Source organism: Numida meleagris, chromosome 5 (assembly GCF_002078875.1).
Source record: "Numida meleagris isolate 19003 breed g44 Domestic line chromosome 5, NumMel1.0, whole genome shotgun sequence".
Lineage (NCBI taxonomy): Eukaryota > Metazoa > Chordata > Aves > Galliformes > Numididae > Numida > Numida meleagris.
In genome coordinates this window covers 15,779,744-15,799,126 of record NC_034413.1, presented here as the reverse complement: position 1 = coordinate 15,799,126, position 19,383 = coordinate 15,779,744, and the positions used below count along the sequence as shown (strand labels likewise).

At 41.1% G+C, this 19,383-nt stretch overlaps 1 protein-coding gene and 1 long non-coding RNA gene across 2 annotated transcripts in view; both read left to right on the top strand.

The window, feature by feature from the left end:
- LOC110400326 overlaps positions 1-16,855 on the top strand; it is a 50,470-nt gene extending 33,615 nt beyond the window's left edge. Inside the window, exons 6-7 of the long non-coding RNA XR_002439750.1 lie at positions 5,387-5,461; positions 15,879-16,855. This is a non-coding gene — a long non-coding RNA (uncharacterized LOC110400326). The remainder of the gene's footprint in view (positions 1-5,386; positions 5,462-15,878) is intronic.
- Positions 18,179-19,383, top strand: part of TNKS2 (tankyrase 2) — a 31,284-nt gene continuing 30,079 nt past the window's right edge. Inside the window, exon 1 of the mRNA XM_021398859.1 lies at positions 18,179-18,395. Coding sequence (XP_021254534.1) covers positions 18,194-18,395 — 202 coding nt within the window. The 5' untranslated portion in view covers positions 18,179-18,193. The remainder of the gene's footprint in view (positions 18,396-19,383) is intronic.

Here is a 19,383-nt window from a genome sequence, read left to right as displayed (position 1 = left end):
AGGTTGCTTTGTGGCAAGCAGGCAGTCAGGTTTGAGGTATTCTGCTCAAAGACCAACAGCATTAGCTCCCCTGTGAATGCTTGTTTATGCAGACAGAGCTGCAGGTCTTGCTGTTCTTCACCTGTCTGATCCAGCCAGCTCCTTTTTCAATGAGTGGCTTTTAGAGCCGGTAATAAGCGACTGGGTTTCTGTCAGCTATCGGACGACTTGGTCATTCATTTGTTGGCTCTGGTAATTTCATGGCAGAGGAGAATGAAAGAGCTGCTTCTCTCAATCCGTTCTCCAAAATGGAGTAATTAAGCATGTTTCTGTGTTTACTCTTTGGCTTTATTACTTTAGGTTGCTATGTTCTTCCCCTCCTCCAGAGCTTCAGGCAGGAAGAAAGGAGATATATTGCAGTTGTGAGTATGGAAGAAGTTGAATGGCCTTCAGTGTTTAATTGAAGCCTTTGTAAGCAAAGATAAGAAAGCATTTCCTGAGAGCATAGTTTGGTCACAACCACATTCGTAGAATAAATCCCAGAGAGAAAAAATTATAAATCTCCATTTACTTGCATAACAACACGTCCCTTGAAAAATTGCTGCTGTTTGCAGGGTCAGAGAGTAATGCTAGCTCAATGCAGTAATACTATACAATTTAACAGGGATGTTCTTGATTTGATTTTAGGCTTGAGGCTAAAATCAATTGCTAATCCAAGGCAAAATTCTGTGATTGCTAGAAAATAGAAAATACACATTAGATTTTGGCTGGCACACACTCAGTTCCCACAGCATCTCTCAACACACATAAAGAAGGGCTTTAATAAAAGAGTATCTGTGGTAGCACAGTCGTGGCCCATCAGCTCAGGGGACACCACAGTCACACAAGGCTTCCACCAGCCATTTAATAAATTGAGCTCTTGTGTTCAATATCAGCTCTCTGCTAATAAGAATAATCTTTGTAAATTGATATTATCTATGAGGTTGGGCAGCAGGTTTCTATGACTGTGGTTATGATGCAAACAATTATTCGCGTATGCATCAAGGCTAGGGAAGTCCAAACTGAGTTGAGCCTGTAGACCTTTGAGAACATAAAATCAGTGATTTATCAGATGAAATACAGTTAGCAGAAGCTTGGTTTAGTCTTAACAGAAACTTATTTTTTTTCTTACTTCTCAGAGCCCTTCAGTGAACTTTGAGGATTTCTTATGGTTACAAATGTGGACCAAGAAAACTGTTCCTGGGAAACTCCAGTGTTGTTTTAGGGATTTCTTTAGCACTGGCACAGTCGGTAAAAGGAATAATTTAGTTTTTATCTTTTTGCAGTCCTCATTACTCCATACCTCATGGCTCAAATCACAGAAAGTCTAGAAAAAGTACTGCAGTGACCACAAAGCTCCTCTTTATACTGACAGTACTGCTAAGATTTGGAAAACTCCGGAAGTGTTTTTTTTTTCTTTTTTTCTTTTTTAACGTGCTGATTTGGGAATAAGCTTTTATCTTTTGAATGAAAGAAGGTAAAAAGTAAATCAATTAAAAAAATTAAAAAATGATATAAACTGTTGGGAATGGAAATAGCAAGTTTTAAAAATGTTTCGCGATTCCAGGAATTTCATTGTTAGACGCTTGAAAACTCAGACTTTGACAGTCTGACAGTTTCCTACACATTTGCAATTTGTTTGGAGAAATCAGGCTGCCTTGCAGATTTGCCCAGCAAAATACACCTATCCCCTGGAGAAAGGGTCAAGCCACCAAACTCACTGAGAAATTATGCAAAGATGGATGAATTTTAGATTTTCCTATAGCAACCATAAGAACAGTCATTTTCGCTGGGGCCTAAATCTTTCAGCATGGGCAGGGGCTCTCGGCTTCCTTCTTGCTAGGTTGCTAGCAATGGTTCTTGCCAGGATAGCATCGCAGAACCTTGTAAGGTTGTATTTAAGTTCCTAGAAACTGAGAGCTTTGAACTGCATTGGAGCCTAGAAATTCATTTAAAATTTCTAATCTTAAGAAGACATTAATGACAGGTTAGTTGATGGTAGATGTGTCATCACATCGGAAATGTAGTGCTCCGTAGAAGTACATTGTTTTCTGAAACAACTGTCATAGAAAAGCAAGGGAATATATCATAAACTAATTAAAAGTGTGTGTAATGTGATTATGTTGAATTCAGGATATTTCAAGCAGGATTTGCTTACATAGCATTTATAAGAATGTTGTCTTTTGAAAGTATAATTGTTTTGTTTGTATATAGTAAGCAACAAAAGAAATAAAAACAATGCCACAGTAGTGGCATTGTCATAAATTGCTGATACCTAAGGTAAAAAGGGAAAGGAAAACTGAAAGAAGGAAGAATGCGACTGTAGGTATTCATTCTTGGAATAGTCTGAACTTCCAATGAAAGATCCACAAGAATAAATAAAAGGAAACTTTCATATATTGTATAGATAAGTACAACTTAAAATACATATATATCTGGCTTGTGAATACAGATGAGTTTTTGAGAACATAAAGGTTGTCCTAGACGTCTGAAAGAAATACAGTATTTCTTTAGTAGTATTTCAGTATTTTTGGAAACGAAATTTCTTTTTTCTTTATTTGTAACCAAACATCCAAAAAGATTTTGTGAGATTTTGTTGCCAAACTTTTCATACATATAAATCATACTGCTGCATATAGGTAATCAGTGTTTATTCTTTTTTCAACGAGCCAGGTGGAGAAAATAACTCTGCTGAATATCAAGTCTTGTCCAAAAAAAAAAAAAAAGCCAGCAAGTGAAGTTCTGCTTTGTGCTTTTTGGTTTCTGTGTGACCAAGCAAATACTGACTGAATAGACACTTTTTGGCAGTTACATGGGAAGTCTTTTGTTCCTCACAGTCTTTCAAGCAAATAGGTGACCTCTTTATGCAGGTGTGAAAAATTCCTTACAACTTTGCATGAGTCACGTGATTTTTCAGTATGATTTCCATTCTTGTAAGATTTATGTTGAACACTTTTATGAGAACCCTTCATCCTGAATGAGCATTGCTGTATTTAATAGCAGTCCAACTGACATCTGCAATATGTTCACACAGTGTTTGTAAGTCTTTGAATAATGCTCCTTTTCTTATGCTGCCACTGAAGAGAAGTGATCCATGTCTGTATTTTATGTTCTCTTACAAGGTCCTTTTTGTCCTGTGTATCACAAGGGAAGAGCAGTGCTTGAAAATTAATACAGTGAAATTCTGTGTTGAGTTTTTCTTGGATTTGCTCTGTTGCGGGAAAGAGCTCCACTATGGCATAGGTCTAAGGGATGAATGAACCTTTTTTCTTTCAGGTTTAGTCTGACTTCTAATCACTTCAACCTTAAAATAGGAGTTTCCTAGGATGTGACCTACTTATTTCAGCATTCTTTTTGGATGCATAATATAAACACACATATACATATATTTCTTCAGTTTCACAGGGCTCAAACTTCACACAGAGATTAATTTCATCTTTAGATTTGCTGGAAAGAATGAAGCCTCTCAAATCCAAGGACTGTAACAGCATCAGTCTTGTTTCATCCCGCAGCGGGTGGGGAAATAGAGCCCCTGAGCATAGAGAGATCTACGGCCTAAATAACATATTTGCAATAAATTAGTTTCCTTGGGTTATTCTTGGATACTGCTTCCCAGAACACAGTGAGTTTGCTGTCAAAATGTGCTTGCTCCACATATGCAATAATGCTTACAGTATGTTTTGCAATCTTTAAAATGTATTTAATCAGTGAGAAAAATCTTTCATATTTCCCTGGAGAACTACAGTCATAGAATGACTGGGACAGGCAGAGATCTCTGGAGGTCATCTGTTCCAGTCTTGTCTTCAAAACAAGTCTAGCTTCAAAGTCAGATCTGGCTCCTCAGGCCGCTTGTCCAGCCGACATGCAAAGGATAGGGAGTCCACAGCTTCTCTAGACAACTTCTGCCCATGCTTAACCACTCTTGTAATATATTTCCATTTATAACTGGAATGTCTTAGCTACAACATCTCACTTGCCTTTTTTCTTCTTGCTGCACACCACTGGGGAAAGGTCTGGCTCCATCTTCTCTATCGTCCCGCTTTCAGTAGGTGAAGACTATGCTCTGATCCACCATTACTGAGCCTTTTCTTCTGCAAAACAAGGGAACTGCTCCCGCAGCCTGCCATGTGGTAGCACATTGCAGTCCCCCAACTCTCTTGGTGACTCTCCACTGGTTTCACCCCTCCTTGTTAGACCATGAGGCTTTTATTGAGGGAACCAAAATTAGACACAGTACTACAGAATCAACTTCAGAAGTACCCAGTTAAGCAGAGTAATCACTTCCCTTGGCCTTCATATCAGGATTTTAAACAAGATTCATGGTGTTCTCTCAGCAGAACAAAGGCAGAACTTTGTTTGCTGTGGCAGACTGTAAATCTAAAGTTTGGTATTTGATATTGATATTTGTGTAATTTCTTCAGTGCTCTTTGGTTTGTTTAGGAAACAGCAGTTATCTGTATTTTGGCATACAATAAGTTACATTTTATTTGTGGTTTGGGAGACTTCTGAAAATCCTTCTCTCATATATGATCTCAGTCATCAGTACAAAGAGTGGAAGAGACAATGAAAACAGACTTGCAATTGTTCTCTCAGGCCTTCATGACTTCTGATTTAAATCTGCTACCATTTCCAAATGGCACTCATTTACACCTATCTATAAAACTGTTGTTCAGCCCTCCCAAATGCGGATACACAAGCCATTTACTGTGCTTGCCTCATCAGTTATGGATATAGGCCCACTTCAAACATCTTCAGAAGCTTTTGCTTTGGCACTACATGTTTATTTTCCTGTGTGTCGCTGTCATCTTCCTATTTCTTCTACTTCCCTTTGGTTGTGTGCCTTCTCATGCTTTCAGTTCACGTTTCACCTTCTTCTCACTCCTTCTGGCTCCAAGTCTTCATTGAACTCTTTCACCCCACTTCCACTTTCTCTCCCATAAACTTTTACCCAAAGCTTACTTCCCTCTTAGCTTAGCAGAAGCCACTAAGATTTTCAGTACTACTTCACCTCACCTCATTTAAACATTCTGGCTGGCAACCTTTCAGTTTTTCTATCTGAAGTTCTTTCTGAACCATGCTGCTCCTATGCCAACAAACATTTGCTTCAGACCACTTAAGGTTGCTCAAATGCTAGTCTAACCCACACACATCCCTTCTGGCAAGTTCTTTTAGCCATTCTGTGTTAATGAGTTTTTTAAAAACTTCCTCTCTCCCTTTAGCAAGGAGTTCTACCAAGGATCCCTTCTTAGAGAGCAAGAGAGGAAACAGAATAAAACACAGTATGGGTGGTATAGCTCTCATGTTATTCTCCTGGATTATAGAAAATCCATTCTTAAATCTCTTAACATTTTTACATGTTCCTGTATAGGTGTATTTCACTGCAGTAGACAAGAACAGGCTATCCCTGAATGAGCAAGTGCCCAGCCACGCAGACCTATTACAGGTGAGGAAGTTGTGATTATGTCCTTTGGGATCAAAGATGGGAAATAAAATGTTAAACAATAAAGCTTAATAACTCTTTTTCCATCCAGTGCTAACTTTTTAAAACTCTCTAGTCCCAGTGGAAAGCGAACGTCACCGCATTTGTAGCTTTTTTCTCATGGTAATCTCATGGTGAGCATGAGAGAAAATAAAGTCTATCTCTGTATTAGAGTGGTAGAGTAGAAATGCTATATGCATTTTATCACTACCATTACACACCACGTTTGATTTCTCAAGATAATAGCCATAATTCATACTGTCTGTATTTGAACATCCTGTGAAGAAGGTATTTAAGGAGAAACTTCTCAGCTAGTCATAGCACGCAATGTTGAGAGCAGGATGGGGTGTTGGTCAATGGAATGTCTCTGTTTTAGAAAAGACACCTTATCATCCGGGCTGTTACCTCCAAAATCAGGTTGTGAACACCCTGCAGGTATACCAGAAAATGAAATAGTATGCCTGTCCCTTTTTATGCAACATATCGTAGGTACAGATAGAGAATGAAAAGCAATGATTCATTATCTGTTCATCCAAAAAACAAGATGCTGATTCATATGCTACATCCTAAAATTTCTCAAGTCTAAACATATTCTTGACTACTGGAAAATCTCTTCAGAAAAAAATAATGCTATATACAGGAGTGTGCCTGTGCCTTCTGTTATTAATCTTGTTCTAAATCAGAAGGTCTAGATCAGCCTTAGACATACAGTCTTTTCTAGTCTGCCCTGCTTCTGTCAAATGTTTTTGGTAATACTGCATTAGTTTTACCCTTTGTCTTTTCAAATGGCATATGGAACTTTAAAAATATGTAATATATTGTAGCTTTGCCAACCGCATTGCAGACTCTTGCATGTGCCTTGCTTGTTGCTGTTATTATTATAGTCATACACAAAAATGAAGGCAAACCAGTCCCTCTTGAATGTAAAAGTCATTCTGTCCAAAGCAGGGAACTTTCTGAACTCAGATTTTTTTGCTTTACTTCTGAAACATGGAACTAGAAGAAGACTTACTAGCAGGAAAAAGGAGAGGAGACTCACGGTTATGCTACTGCATAAATGCCAGACTGCTGTAAAATTCTTTGAGTCACTGCTATGTTGTACAGTGTTTTCACTGTTGAGTCAGCATACTTTCAGCATGGTAAGAGTACCGAAACACATTGTGACTGCATTGCTGATACACAGCATCACACCTAAAACCAGTTTTCTTCCTTCTAAAGCCCTGAGCAGATTAGTTCAATTACACCCTAAGACTTCATTCTTGCAGGTAACTGACTATTCATCCCCCTTCAGTTTGTCTGTGGTAGCCTGGCTCAGATGGCAGGTTGACTGATGCCAAAAGTGTATGTAGGGATTTAGAGTGAGTAAGAGAGATATAAGCATATATTCTGAGAAATGCTTAGTTTGTTTTTAATCTGAAAAATGGGGCACTTTTGAATAAGAATGTCTAGAATTATCTGTTAAATCGATTCTAAGAACAGGAGGAAATGGTGATAGGAAAAATGCGTGCCACACTAGGAGACGAGTTGAGTTGGAGGCTTCATGTCCAGAGGCTGCCCCCAAATGACTGCTGATGCAGAACTTCACTACGATGTCTTCAGTTTTCTTCAAAGGGGAACTGGAAGAGAGCTCTGACAGTTCACATGGGTCATTTCCTCCCATTGCATATTTTGTAATTTAAATGTAATATGTGCCAAGAAAGACGTAAGCAAAAACCTTTTTATTTAGACATGGTATCTAAATATGATGGAAAATTTTACGTCTTCGAAAACTGTGGTTTTGCTACAGCACGGTGTTTTGTAGGCACACTTGGTTTTGCCCAGCCATCACTACTCTAGCAGAAATTCCCTCTTGGTTTTATTAAAAAATAAAAGTCATTCTCCTTGAGCAGTGCTAATCGCAAGGATCCTAATTCAGAGGTGATGCTAACTACTCCCCTTTGTTCGCTCCAATCCCTTCAGCTTGTGCCTGAAGTAATGTAATAGTCATATTAGGAGAAGGTGAGAGCTAAAATTGTCGTGACATTTTAAGTGGTACATTTTCTTGCTGTCCCGTTCCTCCTCCTACTGCTCTTTTTTTTGTCTCCAGTTAGAGGATCTATGCCAGTCATATGTCTAGCTGCTGTGTGTGCCAGCATAATATTCCTTGGTGGGAAAACTCCTTACAACAGGCAATCTCCCTGCCATCCTTGGCCTGTGCTCATATGGGGAAGGGATCAGATCCATCTGTGCTTCTTCTTACCTGTTGCTTACTGATCAGTGAGTCTTCCTAATTCGTTCTAGGTCATGCCAAAGAGTTTTGCTGAAACCACAGCAGGAGGTCAGATTAATTTCTTTGCCATGAAAACAGCTGAAAGCAGTCATGTGCAGGGTTGGTCTCTTCTCACTGGTGACAGGTGACATGACAAGGGGAAATGGCCTCAAGTTGCGCCAGGGGAGGTTTGGGTTGGATATCAGGAAAAACTTCTTTGGGTTTTTAGGGTTGTTAAGCACTGGAACAGGCTCCCCAGGGAGGTGGTTGAGTCACCATCCCTGAATGTGTTTAAAAACCATTTGGATGTGGTGCTCAGGGACATGATTTAGTGGTGGGTTGTTAGAGTTAAGGTAGCATGGTTAGATTGTGGTTGGACTTGATTATCTGGAAGGTCTTTTCCAACCTGAGCAATTCTATGATTCTATGTTCTCAGCTGCAGCTGAGCAGCAGCTAAAAAGTTATCAGCCTGTCAGCTCTAAAGCAGTGCCAAACTGCAACTGTGCAATTAGACTCACCATATGTTAACATGTCAGATGCAAAAACAAAGTTTGCATGTCAGTGGGTCTGCTGAGAACAAGCTCCAATTCAGGAGCTCAAATGCACAATTGTGAACACATCTTTAAAAAGAAAGGACCTTGATCAAACTTAGAAGCAATTTAAAAACAGTAGGACGTTATTTTCATATAGACAAATGTGTGAGAGTGATAAAAGGTAGTAAAACACGCAAAAAAGGAAAAGAACATACAAATAATACCAGGTGTAAGTCCCTCCAGGTCACTGTGGACATTCTGAACTTAGCCTAGAGTAACAATACCCATTTCAAGTCAGTCTGAATTGTGGGTCCTCAGACACAGCACAACCTGCCCAACCGAAGCTGCAAACATAAAAAGCAGCTCCCCTATCTCTGTGTTATTTTTCCATGTAATCACTTGGCAGTTTAAAGTCTTCCAATAGCTTATGGAAAAATTGCCAGCTTAGATATCCCTGAACTTAAAAGTGAGATGTGCAAAAGAGCACCAGTTAACATACCAAGAAATTATGAAGGGTCTTTCCCTTCTCTGTGATCAAGCCCAGGAAGATGTCTTATGGTTTGTCTTTTTACAAACATACTTTTTCCTATAAGAGAAGCAACACAAATTTCATTATCAAGCACAAAGTATAGATAATTGTCACATGCCTGTGAAATAAATATTCCTCCATCTTGACAAAGTTTTTTTTGTTTTTTTAAATATTCACTTCTTTTTGTTGTTGGAGGGGAGGATAGTTAACATTTATACTAATACTTTAGTTTTTATTAATTTTAAGTGTTCCAGTGTTTGACAAAAGATAGAGATACAAAATAGTTGGCACAGAGCATTAAAAGATCATTTCTTAACCCTATATTTAGGGCAGATGTTATCAAAACAAGTATAATTTTGGCCTGAAACATCAAGGTCTTTTTGCAGCTTGTAGATACATACAGAACATTGTGTCTGCTAGTTTCTCTTCACTCAGCTTTGAATAGTGGGTAGAAGGCAGGATTTCCAAATGGCACAGACCACTCCAAGAGGTATCAGAGTGCCTGGCATCAGTAATAAAAAAAGCAGTTGAGTTTTCCAGTACTCACAGTAACCACATATCTAGGTGCTTTACACAACTCCCAATATAGGCACAGAGGTGCTATATCAAGCTTCTACACATTGTGAGTTTGGAAAGCTCTGTCTAGGGTATATGAAGTCACCTAAGCCTTCAGATTTGTGCTGGAATCAGCTGGAGCAGAAGCATGAGTTTAAAAGAGGACACTGGCACTTAGCCTAAGAAAAAATAACTGGCAATAAATCCTTGCTCTAAAGCACTTGGACAATTTGTAGCTTAGAGATTAAAAAAACTCAGTAACTGGGGAGTTTCAAAATGCAAACACAATCTTGGATTCCTTGTGTGGTTTTTGTTTTATTGTAAAGAAGAAATATATTTCTGAAGTACTTCAGTAACTAAAGGACATACCTGGCTATTTAGGATCCTCTGTCCCAGAGTTTGATCTTCAGTGGTTTCCAAACCTGACTTATATGCACATACACAAATCTCTTATCTTGAATAACATGATGAGCTTGGCCTTTTTTGGAGCATGGTTTATAGTTCCTGAATTTCTGATGCTCAGACCACCAATAACAGCAAGGTTATGACTTCCATAACTACTTGGGCAGTTGTACTGTTGCTCTGTAGCATGTCTGCTTTCACTTAATTCTTCTTTCATTCATGAGTTAACTCTTCCACCAGAGTTAATTCTTGCAATATATCTAACCATCCACCATAAAAAAGTCTGTACTTTGGTCACTCAAATGTTTGCTAAAGCAAGCAGACATCTTTCAGATTACTTAATCAGCTATTAAGTGGGAAACTGATATTCCTGATAAACTTATTAGATCTTATTCTAGTTGAAAATGCCTGAATAGTAAAGAAAGCAAGGTCCTATGTCCTTGTACACACTGCAGGGACTATCTGATGCACGCTGAAGAGTTTCCATGTGTGGACAGCATTGAGAAAGAGAATGAGAGCACTGCTGTGTAATTTGTCTAGACAACAAAGAAACAGTCATTGGTGAAGCCATTTCTGAAGAAAAATCTACAATGATAACTATACTGCACTATTATGTGCTTCTAGAGCATTTAATTTGTGTGTTTGCATTTCAGATGTGTGAAGGTTTTGAGATCTTAATTCTGGCCACTACTTCTGCAACCAGGGTAGTTTTCCAGCTGTTCACTTTCCAGTTTTGAAATTGTTTGGGTTATGAGGCAGACATCATCCTTAACACTGGACAAGTATTGGAGAAGTGAGGTAGAAAATGCCTTCAGCCAGCACCTTGAGACCTCATCTTGGAGGCCAAAGAGCCTGGCCAGGCGAGGCAAAGAACCGAGAAGGAAAGGGAGAAGTCCACTTGCTCTCCTGGAGGGACTCCAGATATATTTAATTTTATCCCTGAGATATATTTAGTTTTATCCCCAAGTTACTTTGCTATTGAAATGACATCCTGTAACTTAGTTAACTGTGTAACTTAGCCCTAACAGCAATAGTTGACATTTAGGTAACTGTAAAAAAAAAAGGGCCTATTTTGTATTTTTGTAGAAACATATTCAGTCACCTTCAGAATCCAAAACTGATAACTTTGAAATACATTTCCTGAAATATATATAAAACCAAACCTACATTTAGGATTATACTATACACTCAAAAGCGTTGTCATCTCAAGAGGAATTTATCAGGTGTTAAGCACTGGGTGTACTGGCCAAGTGCATAGTGGGTACATGCCATGTGAAATAATCAGTCTCAGGTGAAATACAAGCATTACTATTTACTATTTTTAGGCAGCTGGGATATTTCACTGCGTGACCACGATGTTGAGGGCAACCATAAGGCAACATTTCAACAATCACGGTATGTTCAGTCCAAGAAAAAAAAAATGTCACCAGTAAAAACATAAATAACTGCTATAAGGCTTTCTATAACCTATGCAGAAGCAACTTCTCTGTCACTCTGAGGAATTACATAAATTAGTGGATCACAGAAATAATCCTAGAATGAACTATTTGAATAAAGCTCTCAACATTTCCCCTTTCTTTATAGAATTTACAGAAATCAGAAAAAGTTTTATCTGTACTTCAGTGAATGTCTTCCATTAGTTTACATTAATCGAGTACGATAGAAAGCAACAATACTCAATTTGCTATTATTTTCCCATCCTGTGAATGTATAATATTGGCTATAATAAAGCTTGTCAATATATATCATCTCTTCTTTCAAAAAGGAGAGCAATTTTAAAGTTGAGTTACACATGTTTTTTGTGTGTAGCACTGATGCCCAAGACCTTTGTCTTCTAACATGTTTCTTGACAAGTTTTTTGTAGGCAATTGAAAGGGAAGTAGTCCATTTATCTACTTGACAATTCTGTGAACCTGCATGTAAATGTAATCCAAATGAAAAGACAAAAACTAATTTTAAACAGTTTGAACTTCGGTAATGTATTGTTTGTGGTTGACAGAGGACTTTTCCAACATTAATAATCTGTCAATGAAAGCAAAACAAGAAAGATTATTTTCTTGCAGCCTGTGTAGCCACAGTACAAAAAAAATCTGTTACAGATAAGGAGTCAGTTTGTTATCATGTTTCAGTGCCCCTTTTTGTGCTAAATATTTGTTGGATCTTTCTAGTGATATACTCTAGTGTAAAATCCAGCAAACCTTTTGTATTGCATCATGGAAACTGTTGGAAGATATTTTTCTTGCACATACTTAGCCATGTTATGCATGCAGAAACAGAAAGCTATGCTGCAGAGACTCAAAATGAAGCCAAATTTGTGACTGCTCTTTCAGTTTGCAATTTAGTTTGCTTTTAAGAAAGTTCAAGGAGAGAATTAGTTTAGAACTTATTAACCACCCAGGGTTTCCTAGGCTTCATTAGATCCAATTCTATATTGCATTTAAAGCAGAAACAACTCTTGCATTGCTTTTACTTGATCTGTGAGGTTGGAAAAATTCATTCTGTCCTCAGTTTACTCATGTGATGAACATATGAAAAGGAAGTGAGGATTAGTCCCTTAAATACAAAGTGGCTGCCTATTCTGCATTCAGGAATGCAAATATGTTTACCTGGTTATCTTTAGATGCAGATGTTAAACCTTGCTTACAGGTACATAAGAATTCTTCTAATAGATCAGATTTTTTCTTTTTCCTCCAAGAATATCCTTCTGGCCACAGTAAGTGATAAGATGTCAGGAAAAATCCCAAAGGAAAAGCTTCTAGGGCATACAAAACTGTGTTCACTTCTCATAGTCCTCCCTTCTTAAATAGACTATTTATTGTTTTTTCATTTTTCAACCGACAACTTAAGATAATTGGAGTTTGAATCTTATAAGCTTTTTGAACCTACTTCCTAGCTTCTGCCACTCAATTGGAATCTGCATAAGTGTATTCTTCACAGGAAGCCTCAGGATTTTAATTTTTTCATATCTGATTTTAATACTGCTGTAACCACATCCTTATTTTCGTCACAATTCCACTTTCTGAACCAGTGCCACGGACTACTTTTCAGTAGAAGCCTGCTATAAGAAATGTTGAAATTCACTGGATTTAGTCATTATCATTTCATAGCAAAACTGTTGCTACTTCTTGAATCAAGAAACTGCACTGGTTCAGCTTATATCAAGAATAGAACAGAATAGCCTTTTTTTGTTTCAGACTGAGGAACTAGCTGTTCCAAGAAGACATCATTTGAATTCTTGAGAAATCATCTCTCAGAGATTTGTCCTGAAATGACACTTTGCCAATCTATGTGCAAGTAGTTGCCTACACTACCACCTTTTAAAAAATTATTAGACTTAGTTGCTTTGCTTTTCTTTACACTGCATGTTCTGCATGGTATTTACATTACATACTATAGGCAAGCAAATTAGGTATCCACATTAAAAGTATAGGCTTCTTATGCCATCAATGGCAAGAGGTAAAGTGTTTCAGAGGGCAATTAAGAGCACATCAGTTAGAAGTCAGCTTGCCTTGTTAACTGCATAGAGAACCTGGATGCTTCTGTTAAGTTCCCAGGATAAGCCGTGAGGATGCCTGAATATCCCAAAGCTGGTTTGTTGCTCTTTTTAATTGGGTCAATAAACTAAGATTGAATTAATCAATCAACATTATTAAAATAATGTCACTTGACCTGCAATTTAAATGCATGGAGATTCTCTCACTAGTTCTTGCACCTCTGAATTTTTTTCCTGCTAAAATGAATTTTCCCAAAGAATTATTATTTCCCATCTCAGTCATTTCTAGACAGATTCTAAGCTAAGATACTTAGGTTCTCCACATTTTTTTCTTTTGGTTAGCTTCAGAATAGCTGAATGTGTTGTGGTTGGATAGACATTCTAGTTTGCCCATATCCTTTTAGCTTTTTCCTGTTATAGTATTTCAGAGATATAAACAGATCTGTTTTGCTAGCATTCTTTGTCAATGCCTGTCTTTGGCCCTGCTGCTGCTCTGCTGCTTGTGGCTTTCCTCCTAACAACAAACACCAATTCTCCAGGCCTCTGCCATGTTCCTATGCTGGCAGTCCACGTAATTCGGTTTTGTGTGTGCAGAGCCTAGGCTTTTGTAAATGCTCTTTGTCCTCCCTGATATGTTTGGGGCACTGCAGAAAAGCAAACCAAAGCTTCCTTTAAGCCCTCTATGCATGTGTCTGTTTAGTAGTCTCTAGTGGGAAAAATTGAATCATTTTAAAGAAATTCCAAGGGTCTGGGACTAAAGGCTTTTTTTCTGAGTAATTCAGTTTCCATAAACTCCAATACACTTTTCTGTGCTTTTGGCATAAGGAACACAACCTTCTCCCTACAAGTATCTCCCCTAAACATGTTATGTGAACTATCATCTTTGCAGCTGGTCACCACGATGCTGAACAGTACTCACAGTTGCTGCATACACAGATGTAGCATTTTGATGACTCCATCTTCTACCATTGCAGGCTGACAGCACTGCACAGCTGTAGCTCCATCTCCTATAGGGACCACTTAGTTACGTATCTGCTCCTCTCCACAATACCCAGTCTCTGTGTTTCACTACCTCGAAAATATAAAATATAAAACTATCATTTTATTTTTTTCCAGAACATTTTATATTTTCCCCTTTACCTCCATCTGCTGGTAAAGCAAAGCTGGCACATACAAACCAGTAACTGCAGAGAGACTGGCAGAGCTCCTGCTTGGTTAAGACAAGTTGCCGAAGTACTTCAGAGATGGGGTGAGAAGGGAGAAAGTGAGTTCCTTTGAAGCAGTGGCTGCACGCACATTCACTGTTGTGCAACCTGTTTTGCTTTCATTTTGAGCTATGCTCTTATTTCTTAAGTTTACCGGTCTCTTTTATTTTGGAAAAAAATAGCTTGCACTGAGAAACTCCATTCATAGTTTTAAAAGTTTATTAATAGGCCACTTCTCTCAAAAAAAAATGCGTATTTTCTATATTGGCGTTTGTTATAATTTCCTGATATACAGCACTAATTATTGTTGGCCGTCCCTACTCAGCCGTCCCTTTTTCTTTTCTGCCCTCTAGCGACCAACCAGGCAGGTTTCTAAATGAATTTTTAAGCACTCTTCAAAAGTAATGTACCAGTTAGGGCAGGTCATGCCACTAAAATAAATGCGCTGCAGAGCTAGAGGCTACTACACAAATGACACACACAGAATGGCCATCACATCACCATGAGTCTCTTGAGCGGTGCTGATAGCAGTGGGGTCAAGACCCCCTTCCTCTACAAAACCCCCTGTCACACCTACTGGGTGAGATCGGGCAAATGTATTTCAGCAGTGGTGTTTTAACTGTACTACTATGCAGAAGACCAAAAGAAAGCACTGAATTTTACAGTTTATCTCACAAAAGAAACAAACATTGAAATATGATTTAAACGTAGATTTATTTTACATGATGTGACTCGATGAAAGGCAATCAAGTCTGAAATACTAAGTCTTTGACTCACTGAATTCAAGGCTAATTGAATCCTGCTCTTAGAATACATTTAAAAATAATTTTCCATTCAGAGAGCCCTATTGTAGTTCTACTCTTGCTGTTGGGAAACCATACTGGAAAGGGACGTCAGGCTATAGGTAATTCAGTGTAATGGTATGAGAAGAAAGAGGAGTTTCTTTATTTAGATCCAAAATAGCAATATGTTTTATAATCAGGGCCTTTTTCTAACTCTCATATATTTCTACTGGCATTTCAGAATGGCTTTTGCCAAAGAAAAAAACATAAGTAGAGTTTATACTGAACTAGTAAAAATTAGTTCTAGTTGTAAACTCCTTTTGACGGCCTTGGTAGCAGGACATGTTCACATGGACCCAGGTATTTACACTTCTACAGATACACAGCCCCTTCATCTGCTTTGAAACAGAAGCAGTGGTACATAGGGATATGGTTTAGTGGGCAGTATTGGTGGAAGGTGGACGGCCGGACTAGATGATCTTAGAGATCTTTTCCAACCTTAATGATTCTATGATTCTCTGAATTTGAACTTAATATCTACTTCTGCCATAGGTGTGAAGAACAATCTATGAACGCAAGAGCTTGTATATTTTTTCTTGCAATGCTAATAAGTCTATATATTTTCTCTCTGCAGATCCTGTTTTCCTACACTTTGTACATCACAGTGATAACACTATTACCACGGGTAAAATGAAGAGCATTTCTCAGAAGTATGCCTTGTGATTTGTGTTCTGCTTACAGACAGCCTTCTTCTTCCAGATGGGATGATGTGACAAATAAATACTTCAGATCTCTCAGGGATACTCTACCATTCATCTCCCCATCAGAAGACAGGCTCAGGGGGAGCTGGCAATGCCCATTTCCCACCTGTACCACATCAGGGGCTGCCTGGGTTCCGCTGGCTCTGACCCACACCACCTCTCAGAACCCCACGATCTGAAGAGTAAAGGCAAGGCGGTGCTTCAGGGAGAAACCAGAATTCTGACTCTCAGCATGTAAGTGCTCTTTTGTTCCTTACTCTGGGTTTTCTCAGTGGTATTTTCAGCCCTGTTTGTCTAGCTGGTGTTGCAGGACACAAACCACAGCGCTGCAGGGGAGCTGTTGAGAAGCTCTGAGACGGCTGCAAGCCCACGCACCGTATCTGTGATAGTTTGTGCCAGAGCATTATGGCCACATGCAAAGCAGCAGATGAATTATGTGTGCAACAAGCTGAGGAGGGACCGTGGCCACAGCCTGACATTTTCCTGCCTGCTGAGCACAGCTTGCAAGGGGAGGAGAGCCAATGGGATGACATGAGGCTGTTTGTCACAGCGCGTGCTTGCTGCCCCTGCGCTGGCTGCATCCTTTGGTCACACTTCTACTGTTGGCTGTGTGCCTATTTCTGGGCTAAACTACACAGCCAGGGGCACTGGACCTTGACCTGTTCCTGCAGCACTGTTGTGGCTGGGGCAGCTGGTACTCTTCCCACAAAAAATCCTGGGCACAATTTAGACATTAGCAGGGATAGGTCATTTGGGCTTAACTACCTTATTGCAGAGAGGAATGGTGTTTAACAGAATGGAAGTGACTAAATGGCACAAATTAGCAGCCAGATCCGTTTCCTGGCTCTTGGGCCATTTAATTTACTGCTGTAACAATAACCTGCAAGTTCAATGAGTTTGGAGGCACTTATCCTTCCTGCCTGTGGAACAGGAAGCTCCTGGCCCTTGTCAACTACCTTTTCCAAAGTGTTTTTGTTGAAAGATTATAGCCTGAGTGGAAAAATACATTTCAAAATTACCTAATTAATCCCCTTCCAGTTAGTCTCATCTGAGCTCAGATTTCCCCATCAGACTTGTTAGGCTAAAAAGAAAAAAAAAGATGCTCTCCATTCTTCTTCAAATGCTTGAACTGGCAGTCAAAGAATCACAGTATCATAGAATAGCTTGGGTTGGAAATGACCTCAAAGCCCATTCATCTCCACCCCCAGCCATGGGCTGGGTGCCCCCCACCACGTCAGGGCCCAGAGCCCCATCCAACCCAGTCTTGAACATCTCCAGGGATGGGGCACCCACAGCCCTCTGGGCAGCAGTGCCCGCGGCTCACCTCCCACTTTTCCAGGATAAAGAAAACTGTTTAACTTCTATCGTTCCCATTTCATAATTATGCAAACACTTAGTTTCAAGCAGTGTTTTGCTATGTAAACAACTACTTCAGGATTTATTTTTTAATTGCATCAGGAAATTATTAGCACCAGAATGCATTCTTAGGTTTTGAGGAGAAAAAAAAAAGTTCGTTATAAGCACATCCTAATCTACATTTGATTAAGTAGCATGGGAACACTTCTACAGCTGTGGGACAAATCATCAGCTCATAATTATGAGTTTTTGAGCCACAATTTTTCCCCTAATAAGGATCAGGCAGGACGTATCTGTTGTCTGCCATGATTATTGCTGATCTGTGAAAAAAGCGTTTGGAAAAACTGTTTCGTGTTGACAGGAATCCAGTGTCTGGACTGTGTTCGCAGCGATAAGGGCCTTTGCGGGGCAGGACAAGAACCAGCACTGGGGCCGGAAGAGTTTCTTGTGCGGAAGCAGCGGGGGAAGGGGCAGCGGTCCCAAAGCACACGCAAAGCCTCAGCAGGTCGCAAGCAGCTCCAGCAGCACCTGCGGGCCTCAACCCTCAGAGGAGACCCGGACACGCCGTTCGATGCTGCCCCGCCCGCGGCAGCCGTTCGGCCCTAAGTGTGGCGCATGCGCGCCGCTTCCCGCCCGCCCCTTCCCGACTGCAGCGAGGCCGGTGCTGACTGTGGCTGTTCCGCGGCCGCTCCGCCCGGATCCCTCCGCCGCGATGCGCCGGGCCCAGCGCCCTGCCCAGCGGCGCGCGTCCGAGGCTGCCGCCGCGCGGGGTCGCGGCCTGTGAGCGGGGCAGCGGGGGCCGCTCGCCCGCCTCCGGGGCGCCTGGCCCGGCATGGCGGCGCGGCGGTGCGCGGGCGGCGCGGCCGCCTTGGCTGAGGCGCCAGGCTGCGGCGCGGCGGTGGAGCCGGCCCGGGAGCTGTTCGAGGCCTGCAGGAATGGGGACGTGGAGCGGGTCAAGCGACTGGTGCGGCCCGAGAACGTGAACAGCCGCGACACGGCGGGCAGGAAGTCTAGCCCGCTGCACTTCGCCGCAGGTACGGCCTAAGGCCGCGCCGCCGCCTCCGCGGCGCCGGGGGAGGGCCGAGGGTGGCCGTGCACCGCCGTCTCCCCGAGGCGCGGAGCCTGTCTGGGTCGGGCGGCCCTCGGCCTGGGTCGCTGCTGGCCCCGCCGCAGCCCTGCCCTTGGGGGCGCGGCCCTGCCCCCCGGTGTCCCGCTGCCGGGGCTGGCGGCCTCCTGCGTTACACGGCTGAAAGGAACGGCCCTGCCGGCCGTGGCACCGAGCGCTGATGGTGCTGCTGCGTGCGGGCTTGGGCTGCGCTGGGCGTCCCCGTACTGCTCCCGGTCCCTCAGCAGGCCTGCTCGCTGAGCCTTTCACCCTCGGAGGGTGCCCGACGCACAGCACGGTTCTGGAGTTTTTTTGCATTCGTGTCGTTAACAGATAGACTTTGTTAATTTGGTACTTAGGCAAATAGCTGACATCATAGAACAACTGCTGTCTCTGGAGGCTGGCCGGAAGACTGTATACCACCTATTTCAGACAAAGGCACGATTGTGGCTGTTGTTTTCATGTTGTTTGTCTGGTTGGATTGCAGCCTTCGTGGCAGGACCATGGGGCAGGCAGGATGCAAGGGGCGGCAGCTTTTAGCTAGGCAGTGTGCATAACTAATAAAGAAGTTTGTTTTCTCAGTGAATTATTTTAGGAAAGGTTTCTAATTAAGATGTCATTTTCTCACATTCAGTAGACTTAATGGATTTTCTGGACAGCTGCGATTCACAGATTTGGGAAACTTGATCAGCAGGAGAGCCCAGGGGACAACTAAAGCATCCTGTCAGAGGAAAAGAGTTTTGCAGTTATCTTTTTATACCAGCCCTGCCTGTTCACTCATTAGCTGTGAACTTCTGAGTAAATGAGTCTGTTTAACAGCATTTTGGAGAAGCAGAGATGTTAGGTTGGATTTTGGGAGTGGCTGGTGGTTGTGTTTTGTTGTTTTTGATTTCTTGTTTTTGTTTTGTGCATGAGGT